The sequence below is a fragment of the Rhinolophus ferrumequinum genome, chromosome 18, assembly GCF_004115265.2.
Source record: "Rhinolophus ferrumequinum isolate MPI-CBG mRhiFer1 chromosome 18, mRhiFer1_v1.p, whole genome shotgun sequence".
Classification (NCBI taxonomy): Eukaryota; Metazoa; Chordata; class Mammalia; order Chiroptera; family Rhinolophidae; genus Rhinolophus; species Rhinolophus ferrumequinum.
Genome location: NC_046301.1, coordinates 959344 through 986620, shown reverse-complemented (window position 1 = coordinate 986620; position 27277 = coordinate 959344). Strand labels below are relative to the sequence as shown.

Here is a 27277-nt window from a genome sequence, read left to right as displayed (position 1 = left end):
CATGAGTCCCGGGCCTTGGACAGGTCTCAGTGCAGGGCGTGTGCTCCCTGAAAGTCCTCACACACGGCGCGTCCTCAGCTGTCGCCCAGGTGCCTTTTCCCCTTGATGAAAGCCAAGCACGAGCAACAGAGAGGGTCTCTGCAGTCACTGCAGAGAGGGTCTCTGCATCTTTCCTTCCAGCCAGAAAAAGGTGCCACAGATGAGGCCGGCAGCGCGTTTGGTTCATAAAGCTAGACCTGAAGAAACTCCTTGAGCATCTGTTGCAATGAAGAGAGAAAATTCCGAGTAAACCAAGCACTGTCCGCAAAACCTGGAGGAGGCTGTGAAACGCTACACCCAGCTCCACACATGACTTGTGGCCATGTTCCCAGTGATGAGGCAACTGTACCCTGTGCAGAGGCTGTGATGTCAGAACTGCTGAGACACTGGACGCGCAGGGAACTGGAGAGACAGTGATGAGCCGCAAACACCGTCAGGGGCAGGAATTTTGAGTTACCTGGGAAGCTATCCTTGCGCTTTCTTAGCGAGACGGGACATTTTCTCTGGCTCTTAGGGGACAATTACAGAACTAGTAGCTCCCTGCACCTCCTTTCCTCTTGCCTAACGCAGTGTCCTGGGCAGAAGTCCCACCAGGAAGGAGGTTCCTTGATGGGGCTGAAGGACTGTTTCCGTTCATTTGCCATTTAGATTTCTGCTTTCATTTTAAGTTAATTAGTTGCCTTGATAAAATTAGTTGCATATTAGGAATTAGTCCGAGTAGAATAAGCTGGATTTTTAGAGACCCGCTCTCCTAAATTTTATTTATATGTGAATGTACACAACAGAAAATGAAAGCTTCCTTTTCTCCCGCCGTTGTTCTCTCCCTGGAAATAATCACAGCTCACAGTTTGGTGATACCTTCCCCTCTTTCCTTCTCTTTCTCTCTATGAACATACACACTCTCAGTCATTCAACAAATATTTGTGGATGTCCTCTTCTGAGCCAGGTGGCATCTCCGGTGACACCGACACAGCAGGGACGCGGTTTTTATTATTAAATGTACGCACAGTAGGCATTCTGCGGAGGCCACGTGTTCGCCCACTCACCCACCGTAAGCGCCCGTCCACTTACACATCTGGATGTAGTCTGTGTTCATCGTCTATGCGTTTCCACTGTCCATTCATGTCTCAGCTCTAAAACCTCGGCTTCTCCCCACGGCTCCACTGAAATCCGCTTGGTTGGGTCCCACATGCTCACTGCCAGTCAGTCCCACCTCCCTGATGCCTGTGCAGCACGTGACACAGCGGCTCCCCGACCCCTCCGTGTCCCAATGCGCTCAGTGCCCCCTGCCCGGGATCTCTGTGGGACGTGGCGCAGCAGCGCCCTGACCCCTCCACGGCTCTCGCCCGCTCAGCGGCGGCTTCAGCTCAGACTCCACCCAAGCTGCTCCTTGCTTTCCTTTTTGGTGTGGTGTTTCCTGGGCTCGGTCTTTGCCCTCCGTGTCGTTCCGCCCTTAGGTGGTATCATGTGCCACCTTCACCTAGCAAGTCATGTGTCATCCCGTACATCTGCAGACGGGCCTCGTACAGGTGCCTCCAATGCACGCTTCTTCCTGGATCTCGTAACCCTCTCACGGCCCCCAACCTCGACGCTCTGGACCCCTGTCAGCGTTCCCCTGTCCTGTGCCCACACACACCGCCTGTGCCCCTGTCAACTGTCCCTATTTCTAATCCCTTCCGTCTCCTCCATCCTCAGTGGCGCCCACCTCAGGCTGCCTCTCAGCGTCCCTCTCGGATGAGGGCAAACCCCTGCCTGTGCCTCATTCCACCCCAGTCCATACCTCACGCTACACCAGTTCCTTTTCTAATGCGAAACGCGTCCTGTTACCCTCTTTTCAGAAGTATTTCCGTGGTGTCCTACGGGCTTCACATTAAGAACACAAACCTCCTGCAGCCCGGGCCCCAGCGCAGCCGGGTCATCTGTCACCTACTTGTCCCTGGTCTCATCTGCTGTGAAGACGCGTCTGCATTTGCCCTCCATTCCGAGCTGTCGGTCCACAGAGCCCGCAGCTCAGTGTCCCTCCTGCATCTGAACCTTCCGCGGCTCTGACGGAAATACTCTGCCTTCCCTCCAGTGTGTCACCCGCCTGGCTCCTCCTCCCTCAAGCGTGGCCTCCTGTGTATGTTCTGGTGACTGCGTGCTGCTGTCCGTGTCTGCCTTTCCCACGTTCACCCACACACTCCTAGGGCTGCATTGGCCCCCCCGCCCCCAGGTCCCGGCCCTCAGGGAGCCCTGGGGTCTGTGCTTCAGCATTTCCTGCCATCATAACCGGCTCCTGTCTGGCTCTCGCTCCGGAGTTCCCTGACAGCAGCAACTGCCTCATTCAGGGTGCGACCCCAAAGCCAGCGGAGTCTGGCTCACGACAGCTGAGCGAGCGTTAATAAGTCACTCAGCCTAAATGCTGGTTTCTCATCTCATCACGCAGACTTGTTGCACACCCCTCCTCCACTTCCAGCTCCATCGCAAGCCAGAATTAAGTGAAACGTGAAATTAAGGCCTATAAATAGAATTAGTCTTTGAGACAAGATTCCTGTGGAAGGAAGTGATAAAGGAACACCTGTCAGCACAGGGAAAATTAAGTCATGTTGTTCTAACTTACAAATATCTAGGTGACGTTTGACTCATAAACGACAGAATCTTGTACCTGTTTCCTTCTCTTCAAAACATCTGTTTCTACTGCACTCTGTCAGCTTCTGTACAGTGTAAGCGTGTGGACTTCACAGTCTGCATGGAGCCATGAGGGCTCGTCTTTTATCCTGTAACACTGCGTACTTATAGGGGTGTGTTACATATGTAATCGGATTAAAACAATAATGCTGCATTAGACAGTCTTCAACAAAGGGACTTCAAAAACTGCTGCTACTACTAGCACCCAGTGACGTGAATTAGTATTTAATAAGAGGACACGACTCCTCACAGATTCTAATGCCAAGCTGGAAAGGGCCACTTAGGGTTTTTCTTTTAAGCTGGCAGGAAAGTGAGAATGATGGCTATTGAGTTTAACAGATTTGGCAACTCTCTGCTTACTATTGCTCACATGAGGTTTTCTTCACATGGTAGCCAGATGGTGACCAAAAAAATCCACCAAATTTAAAAATTACTTTTTCAGCTAACATCATTACAGCATTCAGAACATACTGGTGAGAAACCTATGTTTTAAGCTAACTTGAAATTATTCAAAGAAAGAAGTTAAATATTATTGATGCATTTGGAAACTTCTTTATCAAATACCCATACATAATATCATAGACCCAGTTTTGTAAAGCTGCTCTCAGGGTGGAAACGGGAAGCTGTAGTCTGGGGCCCAAGGGTCGTTGGATTTAGAAGGATGCTCAGATGTCAGCCAGTTCTTTTCCAATTCAGGTATGTCTCTGCCAGAATCCTGGGAAGATGAGCTGTTTGTCTGTTTGCTTGTTTTTCTTTGTTAGAATTTTCTGTTTGGGCATTGAGTTGAAATCTGCCTCTTTGTAATGCCACCCGTCAGTCCTAATTGTATACTTTGCACTAAAGCAGAGATCAGCTGGTCCTCCCACCATTCACCATGTCACGAAAGCCACAAATCTAAGTAATTCTTGATTGTTGTCTTTTTCCTCCCCTGTATCTTCCCTCACTGATTCAGTCCTGTCAGTTCTAAATCCAAAGTACGCATTGGATCTACCCACTTACCGCCATTTCCATGGCACGAGGTGGGAGCCCGAGCACTGTCACGCTGACCCAGGCTCAGGCTCCGCTCTGCGACCTGCCTTCTGCACCAGCACTCTCCAGACTCAGGGCATGCCCCCTGGCCACAGGTGAGGCCTCAGACACAAAGAGAAGTACCCAAGTTCTGTCCACATTAACCTCACTCTGTAACATCTGTGTGTGTTATAAGGTCCATAAATCAGCAGAGTACTTACTGCGCGTGTTTAATTTATTAATAAATAACTGCACATATCCTGAGGGCATGTGCTTAAACACTGAAGCTATATTCCAGATGGGCACAGAGGAGGGTTATTCCATCTCAGAATTTGCACGCTGCCTTTATATAACATAGGATCTCGTTTTTCTCTTTGGCTTTTTCTTAAGCTCATAGTCTGACATATCCAACTTCCCAGGTTCATTCAGTCTTAAGCAACTCGCATGTAAATGATTGTGAACTTGTAATGCCTTCCATTTATCCCAATTAGACTTTCTTACACATTTAAAAAGTTTTGAAACAATCTCATAAGAAACGTTCAGGTGCAACGCAAATAACATTTTCCTGAACCAACTGGAAGTTCATTGCGAACCTGACGCCAACCATCTTCAATTCTTTAGTGTGTATTTCCTACAAACAAACGTATTCGCCGACACCAGCCACTGAACAACTATCAGAACCAGGAAATGAACAGTTAGTCCCGTTGAACCCTCAGACCCCATGTAAGCTTTGCCAGTTCTCCACGCGTGCCCGTCCTTGTAGCCATCGCAGCTCAAAACCACGTCTCGTGCTTGTCATATCTCTGGTCCCTTTCAACCTGAAAGAGCTGCCATTTCCCCTTTGACTTACATGACCTTGCCACTTTTGAAGACTTCAGGCCATTGTTTTGTAGACTGTCCCTCACGTGGGTTTGCCTGGTGTCTCCTGGGGAACCGATTCAGGGTGTGGAACCACAGAAACAACACTGTGTTTATGGCATCTGGTGGCACACGAGGCTGACCCGTCCTCATTACTGATGAGCTGACTGGTCACTTGGTGTCTCCCAGGTGCCTCACTGCGTACTCTGTCCCCTACAGAATCAGTGAGTGTTTGGGGTGGCTCTCTGAGACTGCAGCATCCCTCCCATGTCAAACTTCTGTTATTTGCTTACTTACCTGTGTTAGTACAGACGCGGGTTTCCTGTTTTGCTCCGTGCGCGTAATTAGTTACTGTCACTGTTTGCTCTGAAGCTCATGCTGTCCCACACGTGGCCAGTGAGACTCCCTCCACCCGGGCTCATGCATCTTTCTTACATGTTCCCTTCTTTCTATCTTTGAGCCCTTCCTTCACTTTCTATATTTCACCGTCTTTATTTCAGCACCATTTCAGGTCCTTTAGATTACTTTGAATCTAAAGGAATTACGCCACTTATAATAGTAGCTGTTCCTCCGAGATAATAAGCATTTCGTCTCTGTCTTTATTTAAGTCATGGACAATAAGAATCAATGAGCTGAGGCCCAAACAGGGCCCGCTGTGCTGCCACAGACACTGCCCCGTGGCCCATCAGTGTCAGCTGACACACTGCTCCGGGAGCGTTCTGAACACTTGTCTGACTGGCCTTCAAGCTCCTCGCTGCTGACAAGTCAAAGGCACTATCCAGCCAAAGACTCTGCCCACCGAGCTCGTCCCCCATCCTGGCCGTCTGCTGCCTGGGAGAAAACAATCTGGGAGCACTGAGTGCAGGGCTCCAGACGGACGGCACGTGTCCGTCCCCACCAGGCATGAAGCAGAGAACGCAGGCCTCCTCGGCACCCCTGTGCTAGAGCATCTTCACATGCAGCCCATGTAGTGATGTCACGGCTTCAGGGGGAGGGCGGGAGGGGGTAAGGAGGGAGGGGGTAAGGAGGGAGGGGGTAAGGAGGGAGGGGGGGAGACAAAACAACACAACTGAGTCCCTGGCACAGGGATATGGCTCAACAACAGTGATGAATTGAGAAAGGAATCAACACAGAAGGTGAACGCAGGTAAGTTGACCTGAACTTTCTACAGGCCTAGCTGTCCAAGAAGCTGTCAGAACAGCACAGAAAAGTCTGCAAACCCCCAAATCTGGGCCCCAGCACAGACTTCACGACTTAACAGCTGTAATGCTGGGGAACCACAGTCGTTCTGAGTTTCAGTCTGTTGTTGTTATTGTTGTTATTGTTACACAGAACTAATAAATGGAAGCTGCCTGCCCCTCAGAACCAGAGGGGATCGTGTCAATGGAAACTTCCTGCATGTTAACAGGTAGTAAAGTGTAATATTACCGTTCTGGTCACAGATACACAGTGCTATCACACAGCTCACTTTCCATCTTTCCATAAGAATAGAATCATCGGCTGATTTTTCAAATGACCATCATTTTCCTAAGCTATTTGCCTTCTACGAATCCTTTTTAAAAAATAAAATGAAGCTAACTTGGCAGGACTTTTCTTTTCAGCCTGATTTGTTTTTGGAAATGCCCCAAATCATCTACTTAAAAAAACTGTTGGTTTCCAGGATCAGCATAAGCCTCACCATGTGGTTTTACAAATTCTCCCTCTTTGATTAGAAAGCTGGAACAGCTTCCCTCTCAGGACTGAGGGCATCTTCCCTCTGCTCCTTGATTTCTCAGCAAGAATGGATTTTAACTCTTAAAGAGACAAGAACATGCCAGGCTCAGCCTGTTCAGGAATCATTTTCCCAGCCCGTGAGGCAGGTGGGGACTTGGGATGTCTATACCTCTGTTCTCCTGTCTATGAAATGAACACAAGGAACTCTACTTCTCACGGTTGTTATGAGGATGAGATCAATAACACATGTGAAAGAAGACATGTAGTAAAACCCTTTAAACAAATACATCAGCAACATGGTTCAGAATTCCGGGGTAGTAACAGTAAAAGCTGTCATTTATTGATCGTATGCTCCTTACCAGACTCTGTGATCTGTTCAGAGCTACAGCCACCCAATATGCATTGTGGCCTCTATTTTACAGATGAGGAGACTGAGGGTCAGAGGGGTTAAGTACTGCACAAAGTCACACAGCTGATAAGCACTGGAGCAAATTCAAACCCAGGTCTGTCCGACCCCAAAACTATACCCTTAACCCAGGCCCCAAATTCTGCCCCAAACTGCATCCCATTTGGATCAAGAGACTTGAACTCATTTAAGCAGGGGCTGCCCTAAAAATCTCTCTTCTGTTATGGGTCGCTGCTAAACTTTCCGACATGGAAACCATCCTACTTTCTGGAGAAGACAGGAACACAGACATGATTAATAGTTGGGAACTCTCTGTTTCTCGGCTGACCCTTTACCATCTTCTGAAAGCAATAGACCTCTCCTTTTCTATTCTTTGTTGTGTGAACGTTTTCTGTATTTCACACTTCCACCAAGCCTCCATTCCTTTAGTACGAGGGGAAAACTGCCCAGTGTAACCAGAAAGACGTGTTAGCCGTTCAATGATTGAATAGACACTGGCCAAATACATATTCTGCATCGGGTTATTTAGCTAATAACCTATGTCCATGGATCTGTCCCCAAACTCTTACCCACAAAGATTTCTCCATCTTCAATTTCCATCCAATGTCCATGTTGACTGACAGGTGTCGCCCATCTGTCATATACTTGACATCTGTCATGTCAAAACCAGTGGTTCCGCTAGGCAAGGTTTTGGATCCTGAACTGCATCAGAAATTATCAGTAACAACAATAACAACACCGTCTGAATGCGGGGCAAGGTCTATGAAATGCTGGTTTCTTTGGGCGTTTCTGCTACTATAAGTGCCCACAGCTGTGGCAGCTGGGACGCTGCCGGCTGACTGAGTGGCAGAGCCCACAGGCCACCTGAAAGCTGCTCTGCATCGGTGACCAGACATGTCTCCCACGGACCCGTCGGCACCACTGCCGCTGACACTGGGAAAGAACTCACAGTTGCATTATGCCACCATCTGAACATTTGCCAGTAAATCGAACTCTTTACCCAAACCACCCATAACACGGTGGCCTTTCAGATTCAACCAATTTTGAAAAGGAAATTTGTTTCTGATCTCAATATTACTCTGTGTAATTTGATTCCAAAAGTACTTTCTCATTTACGTTAACACTCTCTGTGACCACCATTTTCTCAGAATTTCTATATTTTCTATTTTAAAAGTCTTCTCAAACTCACATAGTAACTATAGAATCGGTAGCATTTAATGTCAGGAACTAACAGGCGCCTCTTGACCCAGAGTGAAAACCCGCGCTCCTATGTGATGACAACTGGTCTGTGGGAGAAAAAGCCTGCGGCAAAACACCTGGGGGCGAGGGCAACGCAAGGAACTCCCTTCTCTCCCTTTGAGAGGACAGAGAGCCCCTCCGTGTTTTCTCAGACGATTTTATGAGTGTCTTTGCTAAAAAGGAGACATTGTGTGGAACCTGAAGGGACCCATTTTCTGCTATTTCTTAGAAAATATAACCCTTCTTTGGCACTAGCTAATCATTTCCTCTAAAATGGGTTTTCAACACTGTGCTATACACCCGACACTATCATAATAGTGAATGTCAACTGTAATTGAAAAATAATTTTTTTAATTAAAAAATATAAAACGGTTTTGCAACAATAACGCACTGTGAATCGGAAACCTCTTTCTCTTTGCAGAGATCTAACAGGTTGGGGACTAAATTATAAAATTTTTTTTGACAAACAAGAGATTGTTATATAATTTTTGCAGGTGGTTTTAGTACTTCAGAATTAACCTGAAATAAATTATCTCAGGCTATGATTTGGGAGCTAATGTGAGGTGCCTAGATGAATAATAATAAGAAGAATACTCTGAAATTTTTATCCTTCCCTTTATCATGTTAGTTTTCTGTCATATAATTAAAAGATTAAAGTTTGTTCAAATAAATTGTGTTACAAGAACTTTGAAAACACTTTGAGATGAGTGACGAAATCTCAGTTTCAAAAGTGCTGACTTAGAGTTAAACATATTTCAAATGTTACATAGGAAGCTAATTAGGGTGAGACAAGCGTCCACAGCAGAAAGGCAGAATTGGTCTTCTTTTATTTGGGGTAGTTTGTCTCCCTGGAAACACTGTTGAATTTAAGCACATGATTGTAGGCAGAGAACCTCTCGCCTGCACTGACCAACTCTTTCCTCTTCTGCCCAGGTATCAGATACACACCGGGCTCCAACACTCCATCATAAGACCCACGCAGCCCAACTGCCTCCCTCTGGACAATGCCACCCTCCCTCAGAAGCTCAAGGAGGCTGGCTATGCCACACACATGGTCGGCAAGTGGCACCTGGGCTTCTACCGGCCAGAATGCATGCCCACCAGGAGAGGGTTTGACACCTTTTTCGGTTCGCTCCTGGGAAGCGGTGATTACTACACGCACTACAAGTGTGACAGTCCCGGCATGTGCGGCTACGACCTGTATGAGAACGACCACGCTGCCTGGGACCACGACAGTGGCATGTACTCCACACAGATGTACACGCAGAGAGTGCAGAAAATCTTAGCTTCCCACAACCCCGGGAAGCCTCTGTTTTTATACATCGCCTACCAAGCCGTTCACTCCCCCCTGCAAGCCCCTGGCAGGTACCTGGAGCACTACAGGTCCATCACCAACATAAACAGACGCAGGTACGCAGCCATGCTCTCCTGCTTGGACGAAGCCGTCAGCAACGTGACCCTGGCTCTGAAGACGCACGGTTTCTATAACAACAGCATCATCATCTACTCTTCGGATAACGGGGGTCAGCCCACGGCAGGCGGGAGTAACTGGCCCCTCAGAGGGAGCAAGGGGACCTACTGGGAAGGGGGCATCCGGGCCGTGGGCTTCGTGCACAGCCCCCTGCTGAAACACAGGGGCACGGTGTGTAGGGAGCTGGTGCACATCACTGACTGGTACCCCACACTCGTCTCCCTGGCAGAAGGGCGGATTGATGAGGATGTCCAGCTGGACGGCTACGACGTGTGGGAGACCATCAGCGAAGGCCTGCGCTCGCCGCGAGTGGACATTCTGTACAACATCGACCCCATTTACCCCCGGGCGAGGAACGGCTCCTGGGCGGCGGGCTACGGGATCTGGAACACGGCCGTCCAGTCAGCCGTCCGGGTGCAGCACTGGAAGCTGCTCACAGGCAACCCTGGCTACAGCGACTGGGTCCCGCCTCAGGCCTTCAGCAACCTGGGCCCGAGCCGGTGGCACAGCGAACGGGTCAGCTTGTCCACTGGCAAGAGCGTGTGGCTTTTCAACATCACCGCCGACCCCTACGAGAGGGTGGACCTCTCGGGCAGGTACCCTGGCGTCGTGCGGCAGCTGCTGCGCAGGCTGTCACAGTTCAACAGAACCGCAGTGCCCGTCAGGTACCCCCCCAGGGACCCCAGAAGCAACCCTCGGCTCAACGGCGGAGTCTGGGGGCCCTGGTATAAAGAGGACAGCAAGAAAAAGAAGCCACGCAAAAGCAAGGCTGAGAGAAAGCAGAAGGAAAGTAAGAGGAAGAAGAAACCGCAGGACGCAGGCTCGGTCCCCAGGTGCCACTCGGGTGCTCGTCGTGGCTGAGTCTGAGCCCCCCGCCTGCTGGCATGTAGGTCACGTCTCAGTCCCTCCCCAGTGTTGGAGGCAAACCAGCAAGCGCGGCCTAGCACTCACTGCACAAGCATCACACTTGTCACGTTGGGCCACCTGGCTGCCATGTGGCATACTTGTGCTCGGTGCCAAAGGGGCTGGCATGGGCGCCGCGCTTAGAGGACATGGACTCGTCTGCCACTCTCCTTTATAAAGCCGCCGTGGTCGGAATGAGCTCAGCTGCTGTGCTTCTAGCGCTCTAATTCCAAGCAAGGACAGCAGCGAGTGCTCAGTGGCCGTACTAACTGCACAGGAGCACTGGAAGTGCCTGGGACAAGTGGCGTCAAAGCCGATGCACCTCAAGGCTCCAGAAATATATCTGCTTAGGGAGTTTCTGTGTCTCCATCGTGTGGCGCTTGGATCTTAGACTAACTCTACTTCCCATGTTATTTCCTTTCCTGTGGAAATCAACTGTTTTTCTCACATGAGCAGCTCATACCTCATTTTACCACACGAGGGGACGGCAAGTGACAACGTCTGAGCACACCGCCAAAACATGAATGTAACTGTTTTCTAAACATTTTAATAGAGGACGTTTCAGCATAAACTACATAACTTATTTTTATAGAAACAAATTATTTTGTTTTCATAAAAAGTTATACAAATGACTTTTATTTCCTACATACTATTAGAAGAATCTTATCTCATATCTTCAAGATTACCAAGCACTGTAATACTATAAATTACTGTAATACTGTGTGAATACACAGAATATAAAAAGAAAATTATGCAGAAAAAATGATAACCATCTCTGTTCAACCATTATTTGAATGTAGTAAGATGAATATACTCCTTACAAAAGCTACTTGGAAAGTCAATGTTTGTACAGAGTTGACACACAACTTTATTGTTTCTATCATAAACATTTTATTTATGTATCTTAATTATTAAAATGATTTATTTTATGGCACTAGCAAATTCAGCATGGCTTTTTGGATCTAACTTCTAGATAATATATTATCCATCTTCACAAACAAAATTCTTTACAAATAGGCAACTGAAGGTATAATTTGCTAACAACCATCGTAAATAATATGGAATTTGCAAACAAGAGATGTTTCCATTTGCCTATTACATGGAGAAAAATGTTTCTGTTAATAAATAACACTCATGCTGTCCCTGCTCTTACACAGTGGACACGGTGGAGAGACAGACAGACATGAAGCCATGGGTCCTACGAGGGGTGGTTCCAACTCAAGCTGTGGGGCGCTCACCTGCAAACACCGTGAGGAGGCAGCGCGGTGGGACCAAGGTGCCTCACGGGGCTCCCACTGCGGGCTGAGGGGCTCCCGCGGGCCCTGGAGCTTCCCCTCAGGTCCCCTCCTAGCACAGAGGCCTCTGGGCCTCGCAGCCTCCACCGGAAGACCAGAGGGCAGGGCTGGGATGCGTGAAGCTGCAACTGTGATGACGAGTGTGTGGGGTCTGGAAGCCAAAGATTAAAGTCTTGCGATCATAACTCAAAGGACTGTCCTTCACAGTCCATGGAAATCAATAAAAGCGTCTACAGTCTATTACTGAAATTATTAACTAAACCAGACAAAATGATTAAAAATTTTAAATATTTTACTTCTCAATATGTGCTTCCATTTCATTAAGGAGGATGAAACACTATTTCCTGAGTTTGTGTTTTGTAGACTGTAGTTTTAAATGGGTCATAAAGCCCGAGGCACGCTGTCAGTGGTTTCTTTCCCTTTCTTAGCGGCACATAAAACAATGATGTAACTTATAACAGATGGTGTTTTATAATTCAAAATATAGAGTTATCATCCCATTAAAAGTTCTGGTGTAAAATAAGTTCAGGAAATGCTGAGTTAAAGAGTGACTTAAGTGCAGTTTGTTAGGGTGTTAAAATCCTAGTCTTCCTTTTAAATCTCGAACAGAAGGAAGTTTTTATACTATATTTTCTAATTTATTTCACCATAAAATCCTGTCTATAACACATTGCATGGAACTAGGCAAAGTACGGAACAGACTTTGAAAGTTGCAAAACATAGAACCTTCTAGAAGTTCCTAGCAAGACAAAAAAGGAACAAAGAGGAAAACTGGGATTATGATAACTAACATGTGAACCCGGGAGGTATTACATGATATGATGTGATTTCCAGTTCCCTATAAATGACCATAACTTTCTCAACGAGAATAAAGTAGCCGGCAGTTCCTACCTGGAAATGACTTCATGGATGCTGTTCACTGATTGTAAGAGCACCTGCCACCTGCGCATGGCGCTGGGCAGCCTGCGACTTAAGACTGTGTCTTGCCCTTAAGAAGCGAAACTGTAATAACTGTCATGCATGAATTACGACCATTTCGAAAATGCTGCCAGAGTCACTGGATATCAGGAAATGTCCAGGACGGACACGCTGTGCCCTTGACTTTGATGCCCTAATCAGTACACGATGAGACGCTGGGCATTCCCTCTCCGGTGCCAGTCTCCTGCGGGGGTTCCCAGGGCGCACGCCCAGAGCTCCCTGGGGTGCTCTCCTAACCTGTGACCCTCCAGTGGTAACAGAGGGAACCAACCCCTCAGTTAAAAAAAGGGTGGCAGCAGCTTTGTGAGAAAACAATCTGTGGGCATAGCTCTGTGTCTTGGATGAGAAAAGACAGAAAACATTTTCTCCAAATACCAAACCAACAAACAAATCTCAGCGCCCTTCAGTGCGCCAGGTTCCTGCACAGGACCGGTTCCAGCGGTCCTTACGTACTTTTTCCTCATTTTCGAAAAACTGAGTGACTGCTACAGTTTTCTTGACCCAGCCCCTTTTACAATCGCCAGACTAGAGGAGAAACTGTGACCGAGCACACAGCTAACACACGTCTACCTCTGCTGCCTGGGGCGCATGTCTCTGTCATCAGCATCACTACCTTCGGCACTTAATTCACAGGATTCTCAGGCACGCAACTCGCGAGTTCGTTGGCAGCGCTCAGAATGTGTGTGCTTGGCAGGATGGAGCTAGCTTGCCAAAAGCAGCAAACAAAACTCTTATGTCACAAGCTAATGACTGCATTACTCCCTCTTAGTGAACTACTTATTAAAACTCATGCATTCAACAAATATTTCTTAAATCCTCCTATCTGTCAGGTAGTGTTCTAGATGCTTGAAATACATCAGGGAACAAAATGGAGGAAAATTCTTACCCTTGGGCAGTTTACGTTCTAGCTGAGTTAGGCAGCCATTAAGTAATAAGCAAATTATATACTGAAAAAGAAAGAGCTCCTGGAAAGGGAGGACTCACTCTACACTAAGTGTACCCATCCATTCACTCGACATTTAATGTGCCACACGTAATGATGCACACTGGTTGGTGACAGCAACATGGGACAGGGTCCCCACCTCCAGGGGGTGCATTCTCCTGGGACACAGCACAAATCACAGTACCAACCACTCGCCTCCCCACCCTCTGCCCTGCACGGTCTTTCTCCACAGTATCTATTACCCTGTAATACATTTCGTGTTTTACTTACATATTTCCTTTCTTCTGTCTCTTCCCACTAAAGTATAAAGCCTCTTAAGAAATGTGATTTATGTCTGCTCTATTGACAGTACAGAAAACAATGCCTGCTCATAGTTAGCTTTCAATATTTAGTTTTTGAATGAATAAATACAATAATCACAATCACATATGTCCATATGTTCAGCTACATTTGCTTGAGTTTCCACTTTCCATGTCCTGTATAGTGATTTCACTGTTGAAAATAAAACGAATCGGGACCGGCCCGGTGGCTCAGGTGGTTGGAGCTCCGTGCTCCTAACGCCAAAGGCTGCTGGTTCGATTCCCACTTGGGGCAGTGCCAGATGGCTCAGTTGGTTGGAGCACGTGTGCTCTCAACCACAAGGTTGCTGGTTCGACTCCTCGACTCCTGCAAGGGATGGTGGGCTGTGCCCCCTGCAACTAAGACTGAACACGGCACCTTGAGCTGAGCTGCCACTGAACTCCCGGATGGCTCAGTTGGTTGGAGCGCGTCCTCTAAACCACAAAGTTGCCGGTTCAACTCCCACAAGGGATGGTGTGGGCTGCGCCCCCTGCAACTAACAACAGCAACTGGACCTGGAGCTGAACTGCGCCCTCCACAACTAAGATTGAAAGAACAACAACTTGACTTGGAAAAAAATAGTCCTGGAAGTACACACTGTTCCACAATAAAGTACTGTTCCCCTTCCCTAATAAAAATCTTTTTTTAAAAAAGAAAGAAACGAATCATGTTTAATACCTTTCCTCAAAATAATAGGAATGATGTGAAATGCAGAAATTTCTAGCACATAAAAAACCAACTCTAATAATGCATATTTATAGGAACAGTGTTACAGCAAAGCCAAGCAAAAATTATGCAAAACTGAGAACAAATTTTATCTCTATAATCGGGTAAGAAACTACTTTGAATATTACAGAATATATTAAATGAGAGTTTTCAGAAAGCAGAGAAAGGCTTAAATTGTGAACAATTTTTCAGTACCATGTTTCCTCGAAAATAAGACTGCGTCTTACATTAATTTTTGCTCCAAAAGACGCATTAGGGCTGATGTTCAGGGGATGTCATCCTGAAAAATCATGCTAGGGCTTGTTTTCCGGTTAGGTCTTATTTTCAGGAAAACACAGTAGCAAGTTGTGAAAAAGAACATAAACAGCAAATACACCTCTGTGTCATCATAGAATTTTGTAAGCCAAAGGACTGTACCTCACATCCTTGGGTATTTATTACAAAGCTCTCCGATTTGCCACAGCAGGAATTCTGCTTCCTTAAATATATGCTTGTCCTCAGTGTCTCATTGCAGCCCTGGGAAGCCACTGCCTCACCGGTGGATAAGCCAGTAAATACAACACCAAAGTGTCTTTGGGAGGTCGGTGGGCTTGACCTTGTTCCATTTCAGAGCTATGAGTGCAGGTCTCTTCCTCTCAAATCTGCTGCAATCCTGTAATATCCTTGTCCACTGACTTATGCAATCTTGGATAAAATCAATCCCAACAAATGAAAAGGACCAAGAAAATAACAAGCTCAGTAGAATGTCTCTGTGTGTTCACTCTGCAGAAATTCCTTAGCTGAGAATGATAAGTGGGGAGCATTTATCTCATGAATCAAACAAAAGTAAAACCTGTCTTTCAGGAAAAAAGATCCAAAACCAATTTTCAGTATGACTTACATTATCTCTCTAGAAACAACACTTCGAGAACTAGTTCCTTGAGCCTTGAGAGTGGGGAATGCCTGGGGAATGCTTTCAACTCATGTTCTACATCTAAACAACTATGAGAAAGAGTTGTTTTATAATCAAAGTTAAAAATGAAACCTTGACTTTGTTCCGTGGTGGAGACCATGTTTTCATGGTGCCATCAGCAGAAGTTCTGGATGCTCCTTTCCAGCACAAGGTGCAGCGTGGAGCCCCCTTCTGTCTCTAGCACCTGCCCGCACACGTTTCTCTGTTTTGAGGTTCCTGATTGGAGTGACCCAGCCCTGCAGCACCGAGGAGGTGGGGAATTACTATAATAGCATCAGCAACCATGTTACTTTTACTTTACATCAGACTGCACTGCAAAAAACGTAGGGGTTCAGCGAACGTCACCCCAAATACACCGCCTTGGCACCCTGGTTACTTTGAGTGAGTTAAAGGCACTTTGACAGCAAAGACACACAAGAGTGTCCAACAGAAAGGCCAGGCCCCCCACCGTCCTGGCCGGCACCGGGGTGCCCACGGGGCTTCCCAACATCCCCCTGCGGACACGCAGAAACACCGAGATGGTGAAGTCACACCAAGTGTGTGAGTTTGTTCTTTAAAATACAACAAATACCCTAAGTATCTGTGAAGAAAGATTCTGCCATGTCCATGGCGTGTAAATTGTCTCATGAGCATAAAAAACCCTTTCGTTATTGCCTTTAATTATGGATCACTAACACACAGTTAATTACGCTGTCATTCATTTAGCTTTCGAAAATTATGACGGGAAATTCTACGCTGATTCAGCACTGAGCGAGGGAGGGTACGTGAGGGAATGCCTCGCTCGGATGCAGAGCTGTAAATTCACCAGGTATGGTCTTGTGTGGGATACACGGGGCCTGGGAGACGAAGGGGAGGTAAGTGGAGGATTTTCTAATGTAATAGTGGAAGGAAGGAAGGAAGGAAGGAAGGAAGGAAGGAAGGAAGGAAGGAAGGAAGGAAGGAAGGAAGGAAGGAAGGAAGGAAGGGGAAAAGGAAAAGGAAAAGAAAAGGAAAAGACCTCACAGACACAGACAACAGTATAGTGGTTACCAGAGGGAAAGCGGGTGGGGGAGGTAGAAAAGGGTAAAAGGGGTCAGATATATGGTGACGGAAGGAGATATGGCTCCAGGTGGTGAGCGCACAGTGCTATATACAAATGATGTGTTGACATTGGTTAATGTCAACTCAATAAATTTAATAAAATGGTTTTTCTTTAAAAAGAACATACTGTCATTTTTCATCTTTGAAAAAGAAAAAAGCTAATGTTGACCATTAAACGAAAGAGCTTTTCCCTAGGCTTCAGTGGTATAAAAAAGATCATTTCCGAAATGATGCCAGCCCTCCTTCATAGAAACAAAAGGTCATAAAAATTCAGACATCATTTTTGAACAGCGGCTCTGTGGCTGTATTTGTATTTTGAATCAGACCTTTCATCACAACGAACCATAAATAAAATATGAATCGAAAACTTGGCTTCACACATTAGTAGCCAAATGCATATACAATGCACGCTTAAATTCTTTTTCACTTTGCACAGTGAATGCAAACCAGATACTAAAAAGGCACCTCATTTAAAAGTCTACAGCCTCATTTAATCTTGGCAATTGTGACAAGGGAGAAGTAGTTGCTAAAAGATGGCAAAGTCACCGAACCAGTGAAATTGTAAAACCTCTCAGAGCACAAAGCCAGAGGTCCATCGGCTGACGCCACCCTGTGCGGTTACGTGCACACTGAGGGAGCCCGGCAGCTTCCGCGTGAGCCTTGGAGACGAGGCGGCTCTGAGAAGAAACTTGAGCCGTGCTGTGCTCTGTAAGGCCAAGACTGAAGCCGTTCCGAGCACCCGCAATTCTACCTTTGTCTCATGATTGTCTCAGAGCTTCCAGTCTCCAGCTTCGTCTCCATCACTCAGGAAATGCCGACAGTGTCTTCACCAGTGATCACGCTGTCACTGAACATACTATCACACATCGCTGTTTGCGTGGTATGACTGTTGCTAGCACCGTGTGTGTGTGTGTGTGTGTGTGTGAGATGCAAAAGAGTTTGCAATAGAGGTAGAGCGTGCTAGCAACTGTCATACATGTGCGTACACACTTACTTTATACACTTAAATCCGTCAATGCTTATACATTTTTGTGTGTGTGTATAACCACAGAAGGAGTTCGCAGGCATATAATGCTCAGTGCCAGGCTCCATTTTGGACACTTCCTGTCCGTTCACTAATTCTCCCAACAACCCCGTGTATTAGATCCTATTATTATTCCATTGCATCCAAGTGAAAAGCTAGGGACAGAGAGATGAAGTGATTGGCCCCAAGTCCCAGCACTGTAGGTGTGGGTGTGGGGCGGCAGTGAAACCCAGGCAGCTCAATCCCCGCTGGAGAACACGGTGGGAGATGACAGTTCACCTTGGGGAGGAGCGGGCGTCAGTGAGGAGGCAGCTCCCAGCCAACACCCCCAAGTGCTGAGCTGAGCCCGTTCACCCCTGAACATCCGCCCAGGGAATGACATGTGTGTGTGAGTGTGAGTGTCTGTGTGTGTGTGTCCTTCTCCTAGTAGCAGTGACACTTCCTGAAAGCGTGCCAGGCAGAACTCTTGACAGATGAACTGTTGTCTAAGAAAGCATGTCCTGTCTTTCCAGCTGGTCGAGGTGCTGCAAACATGTCTTCACTCCTACCGTGACTTTAGACATGAGGTGTCTTCAGAAATCCTGCCCTCAGATGCCTTCCTGTCCAGAGGCAGGGTCCTTCCCCGTTGTCCTACCAAAGGCTCCCCTGACGTTAGAGTCTAATGAAGGCCCTTCCCTGCGCTCCTGTGGAAGGTACTGCATGCACCGCCCGTCTGACAGGTGAGCATCCCTGCCGTGTAGCTCCCACTTCTGCCTCGTCTGACGTCTCTTACCATCGTTTGAAAACTCTTTTGCGATAGTGTGTGCCTTCTTCGTACAACCTACAGAATGCTGTAAAATGGTCTGCACGCGGGGCACACACCTGTTAGATCACCGAGGAACGGCCAGCCTCCGGCTCGGTGCATCCCGGCGGGTCTGCAGGCACTGAGGGCCTTTGTACCTGGCTCTGCACACATGCTTCACTCTTTGAGATGGTTGTGAAGGGACAGACTTTGTTAAAGACGTTTGCTTGACTCTGTAAACCTTCTGCAGGGAATTCTCGCAATACAAAGAGCAGCAACTTTAGAGTACAGGCCTATCTGCTAATATGCACTTTAGCCATTAGTAGAGTTTTATCCTGATAATCAGTCTAAAATTGGTTGCGTACTTTTGTAAAGAACTAAATGACATTTAATAACTATTTGACAGGTAAATGAATGAATAAATGATGTTGAAGTTATGGCCTTGACATTGTTTAACTACGAATGACTTACTGCTGGGTGGAGAACCAGTGAGTTGTCTAAGATGAAAGGCAGTTGCTTTATTTTACTTTATGGCACACTACTTCGACACATTTCATCCTGACCAGAAGTGTTACACAACTTTCGGTTTATTTTATCAGCTCCAAAACATACAGGTAAATATACTGAAGGGAGTATTTCAAAACCACATTTAAGAATAATCCAAAAACTAAATCAAAAAGGAATTCACTATAAAGACAAAAGCAAGTAGAAAGTGTTCTTAGCATGTGAAGTCTAGTGCGTCTGTTATCAGATTACTAACTAAACCGTTAAGGCTCAGGGCATTCGGTCTTGAAAACGCTCTGAAATTTAGGTGATGTACTAAAAACAGAGGTCATGAAAAAAGTTTGTTATAACAGCTATTTGAAAGTGCGATTTTGTTCTTTTTTATGTCATGTTATTTCTTCTCATTGTTTTGTACCCAACAGCCTGAGCTCGCTACCAAGTGATCCTCAGGCAAGAAAGACGGTACAGCAAAACAATTTGTAAAGCCAATTTTTAGTGATTCACCAAGGAATTCACTGCTTCTTAACATTTCAAACTAACGCTTTCATGTCAACATTATTAAAAATAAATCCAATTAAGGCACAGAGCTTCTGTTAAAAAATGCCCTTGGACCTTGAGAGGCCGTTTCTGCTTCTCCAGGGTAAATGACATTTCTCTAAAGTAAAACTAAAACTGAACTGGAGAAATTACCATTTTAACTTCATGTTAAGCAAATATGTCGCCTTCCACACCATTCCTTTCTCATGTACCCATGGTGTCACTCGCCTGTTCAACCAAAAATACCCACAACCGAACACAGCTTCCACAGATCTGAGGCCACAGACGAGACACGACAGCCACTGCGCACAGGGCTTCTGAAGAAATGTTACACCTCACACGCTTCTAGTTGGTGAAACGCTCATCTTCTCTTCCTTTTGGAACTAAGACAAAAAAATGAGGGAAAGTAGGCAAAATAAGATGATGACTAAAAGGAAGAGAAAGTGGCAATGTGGCAAGGGGACTAAATACACTGCATTTATACTAAATGCACGTGTGTGTGTTTTTTTTAAGAAGACTTTAAACAGAACGAAGACTCTGCAGAGACACTGGTCCCCGACACGCCTCTGTCCCTCGAGGAGCTTGAACCGATTATCCTGGCGGGACCATCACACGTCCCACACTCGGGACCCAGAGGCACATTTATTTCACAGCATCCATGCAGCACCAAACACATCCTCGAATTTCAGTAATTGTGGTCATGTTTTCAAACCAGGGGACATTCTGGGCACCGGCTGGCGATGCGCTGGCTGCTGTGCCTGGTGTGCAGAAGGCCTGTCTACGTGCGGCCCGATGGCTGGGGCCAGTGGGGCTCAGATTGGCCACTTCCTGGCCTGCAATCCAGGACACGTCCTCCAAGTGCTCTGTAAAGGGGACAGTCGCTGCCCTTCGTGTCAGATGCACAGATGGCCTTGTCCGTTGGAAAACGCCAAGTAGATATTGTCACATCTCTAGTGTCACAGAACACATCTTACTAAGTTCTTAGTGTCCTCGGTACAATGCCCGTCACACAGACAGGGCTTCACGGACACATGACTCCAGCAGAGAGTAGCTCACAGCCATTAAGGGTTCCCTCACTGGAGAGAGCCAAGTGGGACAGAGCTGCAGCGGGCGTCCAGCCCCAAGGCCCGCTCTGGACTCGGCCCTGGTTTGCACCTGGACTGTTCTCCCTGCAGCCACGGGGCAGATGGAGCCGGCCAGCAGCAGGCAGGAGGTTTAGCTCCTACCGCAGGCTTATTTCAACACTGGTATCGTCTGTCTGGGCCCTGGCTCCACTCTGGAAGAAGGAGCAGGGAATGAAACACGCCCTCCTTTCACCACCCACCCACTCACTCACTCATGGAATAAAATCTGTACTATTGTCAAGTTACTGGGAAGGGGTTGTCTGCACCAGCTGTTGGTCAACCCTGACATCTGAGAAGTAGCTGATCCCATCTTTAGATAATCCGTTTCCATGTAATGTTATCAATTTAAATTCTATAGCTCATAGGCAGAAAGTGCAAAGACTGAGAGTGAGAAAGGGGAGGATCCTGGCCACCAGGGCAGAAGTGAGAAGGCAGACAGCACTTCTACATGTTGTTGCATCTCTGGGACTCAAATTCCTCAGTTGTGAGAGCGGGGGAAGGGCTCGCTCAGTAGCTCTGACGACTCCACGACGGTGGTACTTTTCAAACATGTGCACGAGTTCTCAGATATGCCTTCCTTCAAACAGTGGAGTCTAGCTCGCCTCCCGTTGAGTGTGGACATGATGTCTCACTAAGAATAGGACATGGCAGAAGTGACAGACTGAGTCATCAAAGGCATGGCTGCTTCGCGTGCTCTCTCTGGGCGGCAGCAGATGCCACAGCAAGCAGCCCTGTGGGGAGTCTGCATGATGACGAGCTGAGCCTCCCCCCAGAGCTATGTCACTGAGCCACGTCCACAGCTGAGCCTTCAGGTGACTGCAGCCGCAGCTGATATGTGGATTGTAGCCTCAGGGGACAGTGAGCCAGGACCACCCAGCAAAGTCACTGCTGGCTTCCTGACTTTCAAAACTTTGTGAGAAAATAATCATCTGTTGTTTTAAGCTACTAGAGTTTGCGGGTAATTTGTTACAAAACAATAGATGACAAATACAATGACACTGATATAAATTAATTATGTTACCTAATGACTAACCAGTAATGCCTTTGTATTTGACAAAGAAAACTTGGGAGATTTGTAGGAGCTTTTGCTTACAGAGCGATTGAAGACTACAACTGAGAAGGTGAAATTCTGTTAGAAACGCTGGGAAATATAAATGGAGCCTGTTACTTGACGCTGTTCCTAGCCTTGGCCCCGCTCACTGCGTCATGCAGCCCACTGGGGTGGGTCATTACCACAACTCTTTCTGGGCCCCTCTGGCACTCGGTAAATACTTGTTGAACGAACGAGGGAACCATGGAAAGTGACAGGAAACGTGTAGGTCTGGGAAGAGTACGGATGCTAACGTTAGAGAATAGCTTGTCTGTGCCAGGCGCCACCACATAGACATCACGTGATAAACAACGAAGCACTTACATTACTCGACACAACCGATGGGAAAGCATCCACTGCCTACAACTCATTGGGGAAGAGAGAAAATACAGAAAAGGCACCTGACAGAAATAAAATGCTCGCAGGCACAGCAGAAACAGTAATCACATGAACCCGAGGTGCTCCTGGAACGTGGGCCTTACCAGTGTCTCACACAGAACACTTCTGCCGAGGCCACATGACTTTCCACAAAGACAGCAAAACTCAGTAAACCAACTGGAACTCATGAAATGCAATTCTAACCAGGTTTCTTTAAAACTGCTTATGCCGAGACATTTACATGAGGAAGGCCTGTGTGCTAACCATCACCTTTCACGTTGCCAGTATAACGATGTATTATTTCTTCAAAGGTTTGTCCTTCGTCTCGGCAAACTGAGCTAAAGCTACAAATAAACGTACAACTATGGTGATGAGAACTGAAAATTTAAAGACGTTGAAATATTAGTGATTTACAAACATGTTTTACTTAAACCCACACAGGTGAATCATTTATACGTTCCATTAAATGTCAGCTCCTTTAGGGTCTAAGCACTTCATCAGTTCTGAAGGAAGAGATCTGGGCTCAGACACCGACCCCCTTCCCTCCTCACACCCTTCCCCTTTCACCCTAATTGGACTGACCGAGCGTCAGGCCTGCTCCCGATTAGGCCCAAACGCTCATGGACAAAATGACTTGAACACACTTGAACTTTGCTTCGCGCCACTCAGATTCCTTCAAACGCCAAAGCCTACACATGCCTACCCAGCTCTTGAATTACACCTTTTTACCTAAACAACAATGGCAATTAACATTTCTCAGACAGAAAAAGGCAAATACCATATGACTTAATGTATATGCGGAATCTGAAAAACAAATTAAATGAGCAAAGTAAAGACAGAACAAACTGGTGGTCGCCAGATGGGAGAGGGCTAGGGTCTGGGTGAAGGGGGTGAAGGGATTAGGAAGTACAGCTCGGCAGTTACAAAACAGTCACCAGGCTACAAAGCGCAGCCCAGGGAGCTCAGTCAGTAATATGGAATAACTGTGTCTGGTAGGGACTAGACCTATTGGGAGATCACTTCGTAAGGTATGTGTCTTATCACTGTGTTGTACACATGAACTAATATAATATTGAATGTCAGTTGTAATTGAAAAATAAATTTAAAAATAAAATTTTTTAAATTATAAAAATTTTTAAAGGTATGACAATAAAACCTGATAATTTACTAGAAACACATGAGTGAACTCTAACGTGTAACAAATGCTGAGCGCACGTAGCTGACAGGGCTGGTCCTGCTCCAGCAAGAGCTGTGCCTAAGAGGAACCCCACAGCATACAGGCTGCACCCCAGAAGGACTTCCAGAGCTGCACAGCGCCCCAGCACCTTTCCCTGCCACCCCCTGGCTGCCCGGCACTGCCCCTGGCCCCCCCCATCCCGCCCCCCCCCGGCCCCGCCCCGCCCCGCCCCGCCCCCTTCCCCCCACCCCCCCTCCCCCCGCCCCGCCATGACAGCTCCTCTTCCTCACATCATTCCGTCGCCTCACTGACCCCACGGAGCCTCGGCCACACACACCAGCCTCCTCACGGCCACTCTCTGGCAGGGCCCGGCCCTCGGAGGGGCTCAGACACACAGACGTGGGGCTTCCCCGCCCAGGGCGTGCACGCGCGTGCGACCTTCCCAGGACACCCGGGGCCTCACCAGCTGCAATGCTCCTGGGACCCCGCTGGAAGACATCGGATTCCAAAAGGCCCCCCTCCAGTGCTAGGTGGTTCCCCCAACGCCCAGCTCCGCGGTGATGGGAGCTGTCCATGCGGATGTGCACACAGCTTTTCCACAGCACAGCAGGCAACTTCCACATGCCAGAAAAACTCAGATGGAAAGGAGGAAGGAGCTTGGCACCGCATACGGAAAGCCTGCGGATGCCCGATACACACAAATGCACCCCCACTCTGAAGGGCCAGGGCTGAGGGCATGATTGATGGGAACTCATGACACAACCCCAGGCCTCCCCCCAGCTGGACCTGAGAAGAACTACCTGGAAGGGCCCGTGCGAGAGGAAGTGACTGTGATGGCGCTGCCACCTGAGAAACCTGCATGTGATCCCTGTGTGTGTTGTCCGAGAGGCCGGCACGCTGCCACATCCGGGCCCCCGTCGCTGGGTGGCACCACAGGGAACCATCGCAACCTGGATGGTACCCAACTCCGCTCATTCGTTCGTTCTGAGCTCCCTCGGCCAGGCCACATGCGGGCAGCCGGCAGCCCCGTCCTCAGGGAGCGTCCCTTCCTGAGGAAACCAGGAAAGCCAGTCAGCAAGGACGCTGAGCGCGCCCACAGGCCGGGCGGGCTCCGGCTGCACAAGCATGAAGCAGGTGGCGGGGGGGACAGCTTCGCTCAGGAAACGCCATTTGACCAGAGGTTGGGGTGAGCTCCAGGACAGGACTGCAGGTGTGGGAGGCTTTCTGGCCACGGGAATGGTGGGTGCAGAGCTGGGGGACAAGGGCAGCTTGGGGGGTTCGCAGAGCAGCTGCCACAGACGGAGGACACAGGTCCCTGTAAGCGTGGTGACACTGGGCTTGGGGTTCTCCCAGGTGCCATGGAAGCCACTCGGGGAGACCGTTTTCCACTTCTCGTGGTACTTGGCCACCTTGCCTTACCCCAGGAGACGAGTGTGCGTCCCTCCCACACACATACCACGTGCGACGGCTTTGGTCAGCGGAACGTCAGCAGCTCGGACGCAGGCAGGGCCTCCACGGTACTCACGTGGCATGCTGCAGCTGCGCTGGTCGCTGGTCATCAGAAGAGCCTCTCGGACAGCGCCACAGTCAGATCCATGGGGCACACAGAGCCCGTCCTGAAGCCTGAACCACAGCCGCCCAACTGACCTGCGGGCAAGAAGAAGGCACGCTCAGCACGTGGTGGAAGCTGGGAGTCAGGCTCCCTGCAGCAGCAGCTGGGCTGTTCCCCTGGCCGGAGCAGGCAGAGGGGTCTTAGAGTCATCTGAACGAGACGTGAACGTCCACACTGACAGCTGTTTAGGGAGGACTAGGAAGGAAGGTAAGAGTGGGCACCAGAGGGAGTGTGGAAGCCATGGCAGGAATCGGGGGACAGGTGGTTGGCGGCTTAGACCAGAGGAACAGTGGGGGTGATGGGACTCAGCGCTGCGTGGGACGTGGGGTGTGCGACAGAAAAAGGAGCCACAACTGTCCCAAGGCCTGTCACCCCCAGCTACCAGTTCCTTCAGCACCAGGAGCCCCCATTTCTGAGCACCGAATCAGCACAAGGAGTGCTGTCAACTGCCGCACACAGGGACACAGTTGCTATGGCAGCAGCATAGCAGCATATGGCACCTGCTCCTCTTGGGGCAGCCAGGTGGAAACCAAACTGTCTTGAAGAATCCGGGAGCTACAAGGAGGAGTCCTCCAGCCCCACGTGTGCACTTCCGACCCCCTGTGATTTTCTGACGAGCATATCGGAATCGGGATGCTATGCCCGGCTGGTACTCGTCTCTTTCTGAAACCAACTCTGCGTCTCCATTTTGTGTCCGCAGTGTGTGCCGAGCACACGAGGCAGCCCCCCTCAGCTGCATGGGTGCTGGCCTTGGACTCCAGTGACAGTTCAGGACAATGGACACATGTCACTCACAGCCAGGGCTTTTGTCTTAGATCTGTGCCTTCCTTCCTGACCTAGGAAACTCAGTGGGACACTGCTGGGGCCTGGAGGCGGCCTGGCCACCCACCTGCCACTCTCCGAGCTTAGCGAGCGCCAGGCCCCCCCTCTGTCTCATATGGCTCGGCCCGGCGTTCTAGGAAAGCTCCTAGAACCGAGATTTCCTGCTCGCGTGACAGTCACCCAACGCAGGCAGCCTGTGCACTGTCAGTGGGGACAGAAACTGGTACATTTGCATGTATTGGCCATTATGAAAAAACAGTATGGCGATTCCTCAAAAAATTACACAGAGAACTACCATACGATCCAGCAACCCCACTTTTCCTATTTACCCAAGGGAAAGGAAATGAGGAGGTCACAGAGAAACCTGCACTCCCAAGTCACTGCAGCATTATTTGCAACCGCGAAGGTATGGAATCAACCTAAGTGTCCACGGGTGGGTGAGCGGATAAAGAAAAGGTGGTATCTAGACACAACGGACTATGATTATGTCTTCAAAAGGAAGGAAATTTTCTCATTTACAACAACACGGATAAACCTGGAGGGCACTGTGCTACGTGAAATAAGCCAGATACAGAAAGACAAACTGCACGGTCTCCCTTTTAAGTGCAATCCAAAAGAGTAAAACCCAGAGAAGCAGAGACAGAATGGTGGCTGCTGGGGGCAGGGGAGGAGGGCAAACGAGGCACGGTTGCTCAAAGGGTACGTCTCACTGATGCAGGGTCTAAGGTACAGCGTGGCGACCAGAGTCACACCACTGCGGCCTGTACCTGAAGTTTGCTGAGACAGCAGACCTTAAATGATCTCAGCACCAGAAATAACTGTGTGAGGTGATAAATAAGTGAATTAACTTGATTACGGTAATCACTGCACAATGTACGCGTACATCCAAACAGCACACTGTGTGCCACAAATAGAAACAACTCTTGTGTGTCGACTGTACCTCAGTAAAGCGGGGGGGGGGGGGGGTGTGCCCAGCCCCAAACCCTTGGCAGTCGAAGGCAAATGGAGACAGACGGCCTGCAGGACTCCTGCGTTTGTGACCCCACGTCTCCCCTAAAAGCTTTAGTCTCTACCTCCTCCCGTGATCTGAGCGTCACCCTATGTCACAGTGCACTCCACCCACACCGAGGCCAGAACGAGAGGACCAGGAGGTGCCCACACTGATGAACTTACCATTTCCATTTCTGACACCCAGCACACAGCAGAGTAAATTAAGTCCTTCCTACCGGTACCGTATGACACGCAGACTCACACGGATTTTTTAAAATGCCTACTGCCCACCTGCGGCCAGGGAGCGAGCTGTTCTGGCAGACCAGACTAGAGAAGTAGCCTCTAAAGCTCACGCCATTCCTAACAGGCAGCACTGGTGTGAAGGCTGACAGCCCAACATTCATTAAACCCATTAATGCCCTAAGGGACTCCGGAGTACTCCAAATAAATTGCATTTGGGCACAAAGAGCTAAAGGAGAATCTCTTAGGGAAGAGTTTAGAATAGCGTGTAATCTGTAGGAGGGCTACATTTTCTGCATTTCAAGGAGAAATCTCAGCAATGTTCAACATGGACGGACTGTCTGTGGCCGCCACGCGCTGGGGGGACAAGACGCCTTACCC

At 48.4% G+C, this 27277-nt stretch overlaps 1 protein-coding gene across 1 annotated transcript in view; it reads left to right on the top strand.

Annotated features, from left to right (window-relative positions):
- The window catches only part of ARSJ (arylsulfatase family member J), a 31693-nt gene extending 19660 nt beyond the window's left edge, over positions 1-12033 (top strand). Inside the window, exon 2 of the mRNA XM_033135523.1 lies at positions 8864-12033. Coding sequence (XP_032991414.1) covers positions 8864-10262 — 1399 coding nt within the window. The 3' untranslated portion in view covers positions 10263-12033. The remainder of the gene's footprint in view (positions 1-8863) is intronic.
- The last annotated feature ends 15244 nt before the right edge of the window (positions 12034-27277 follow it).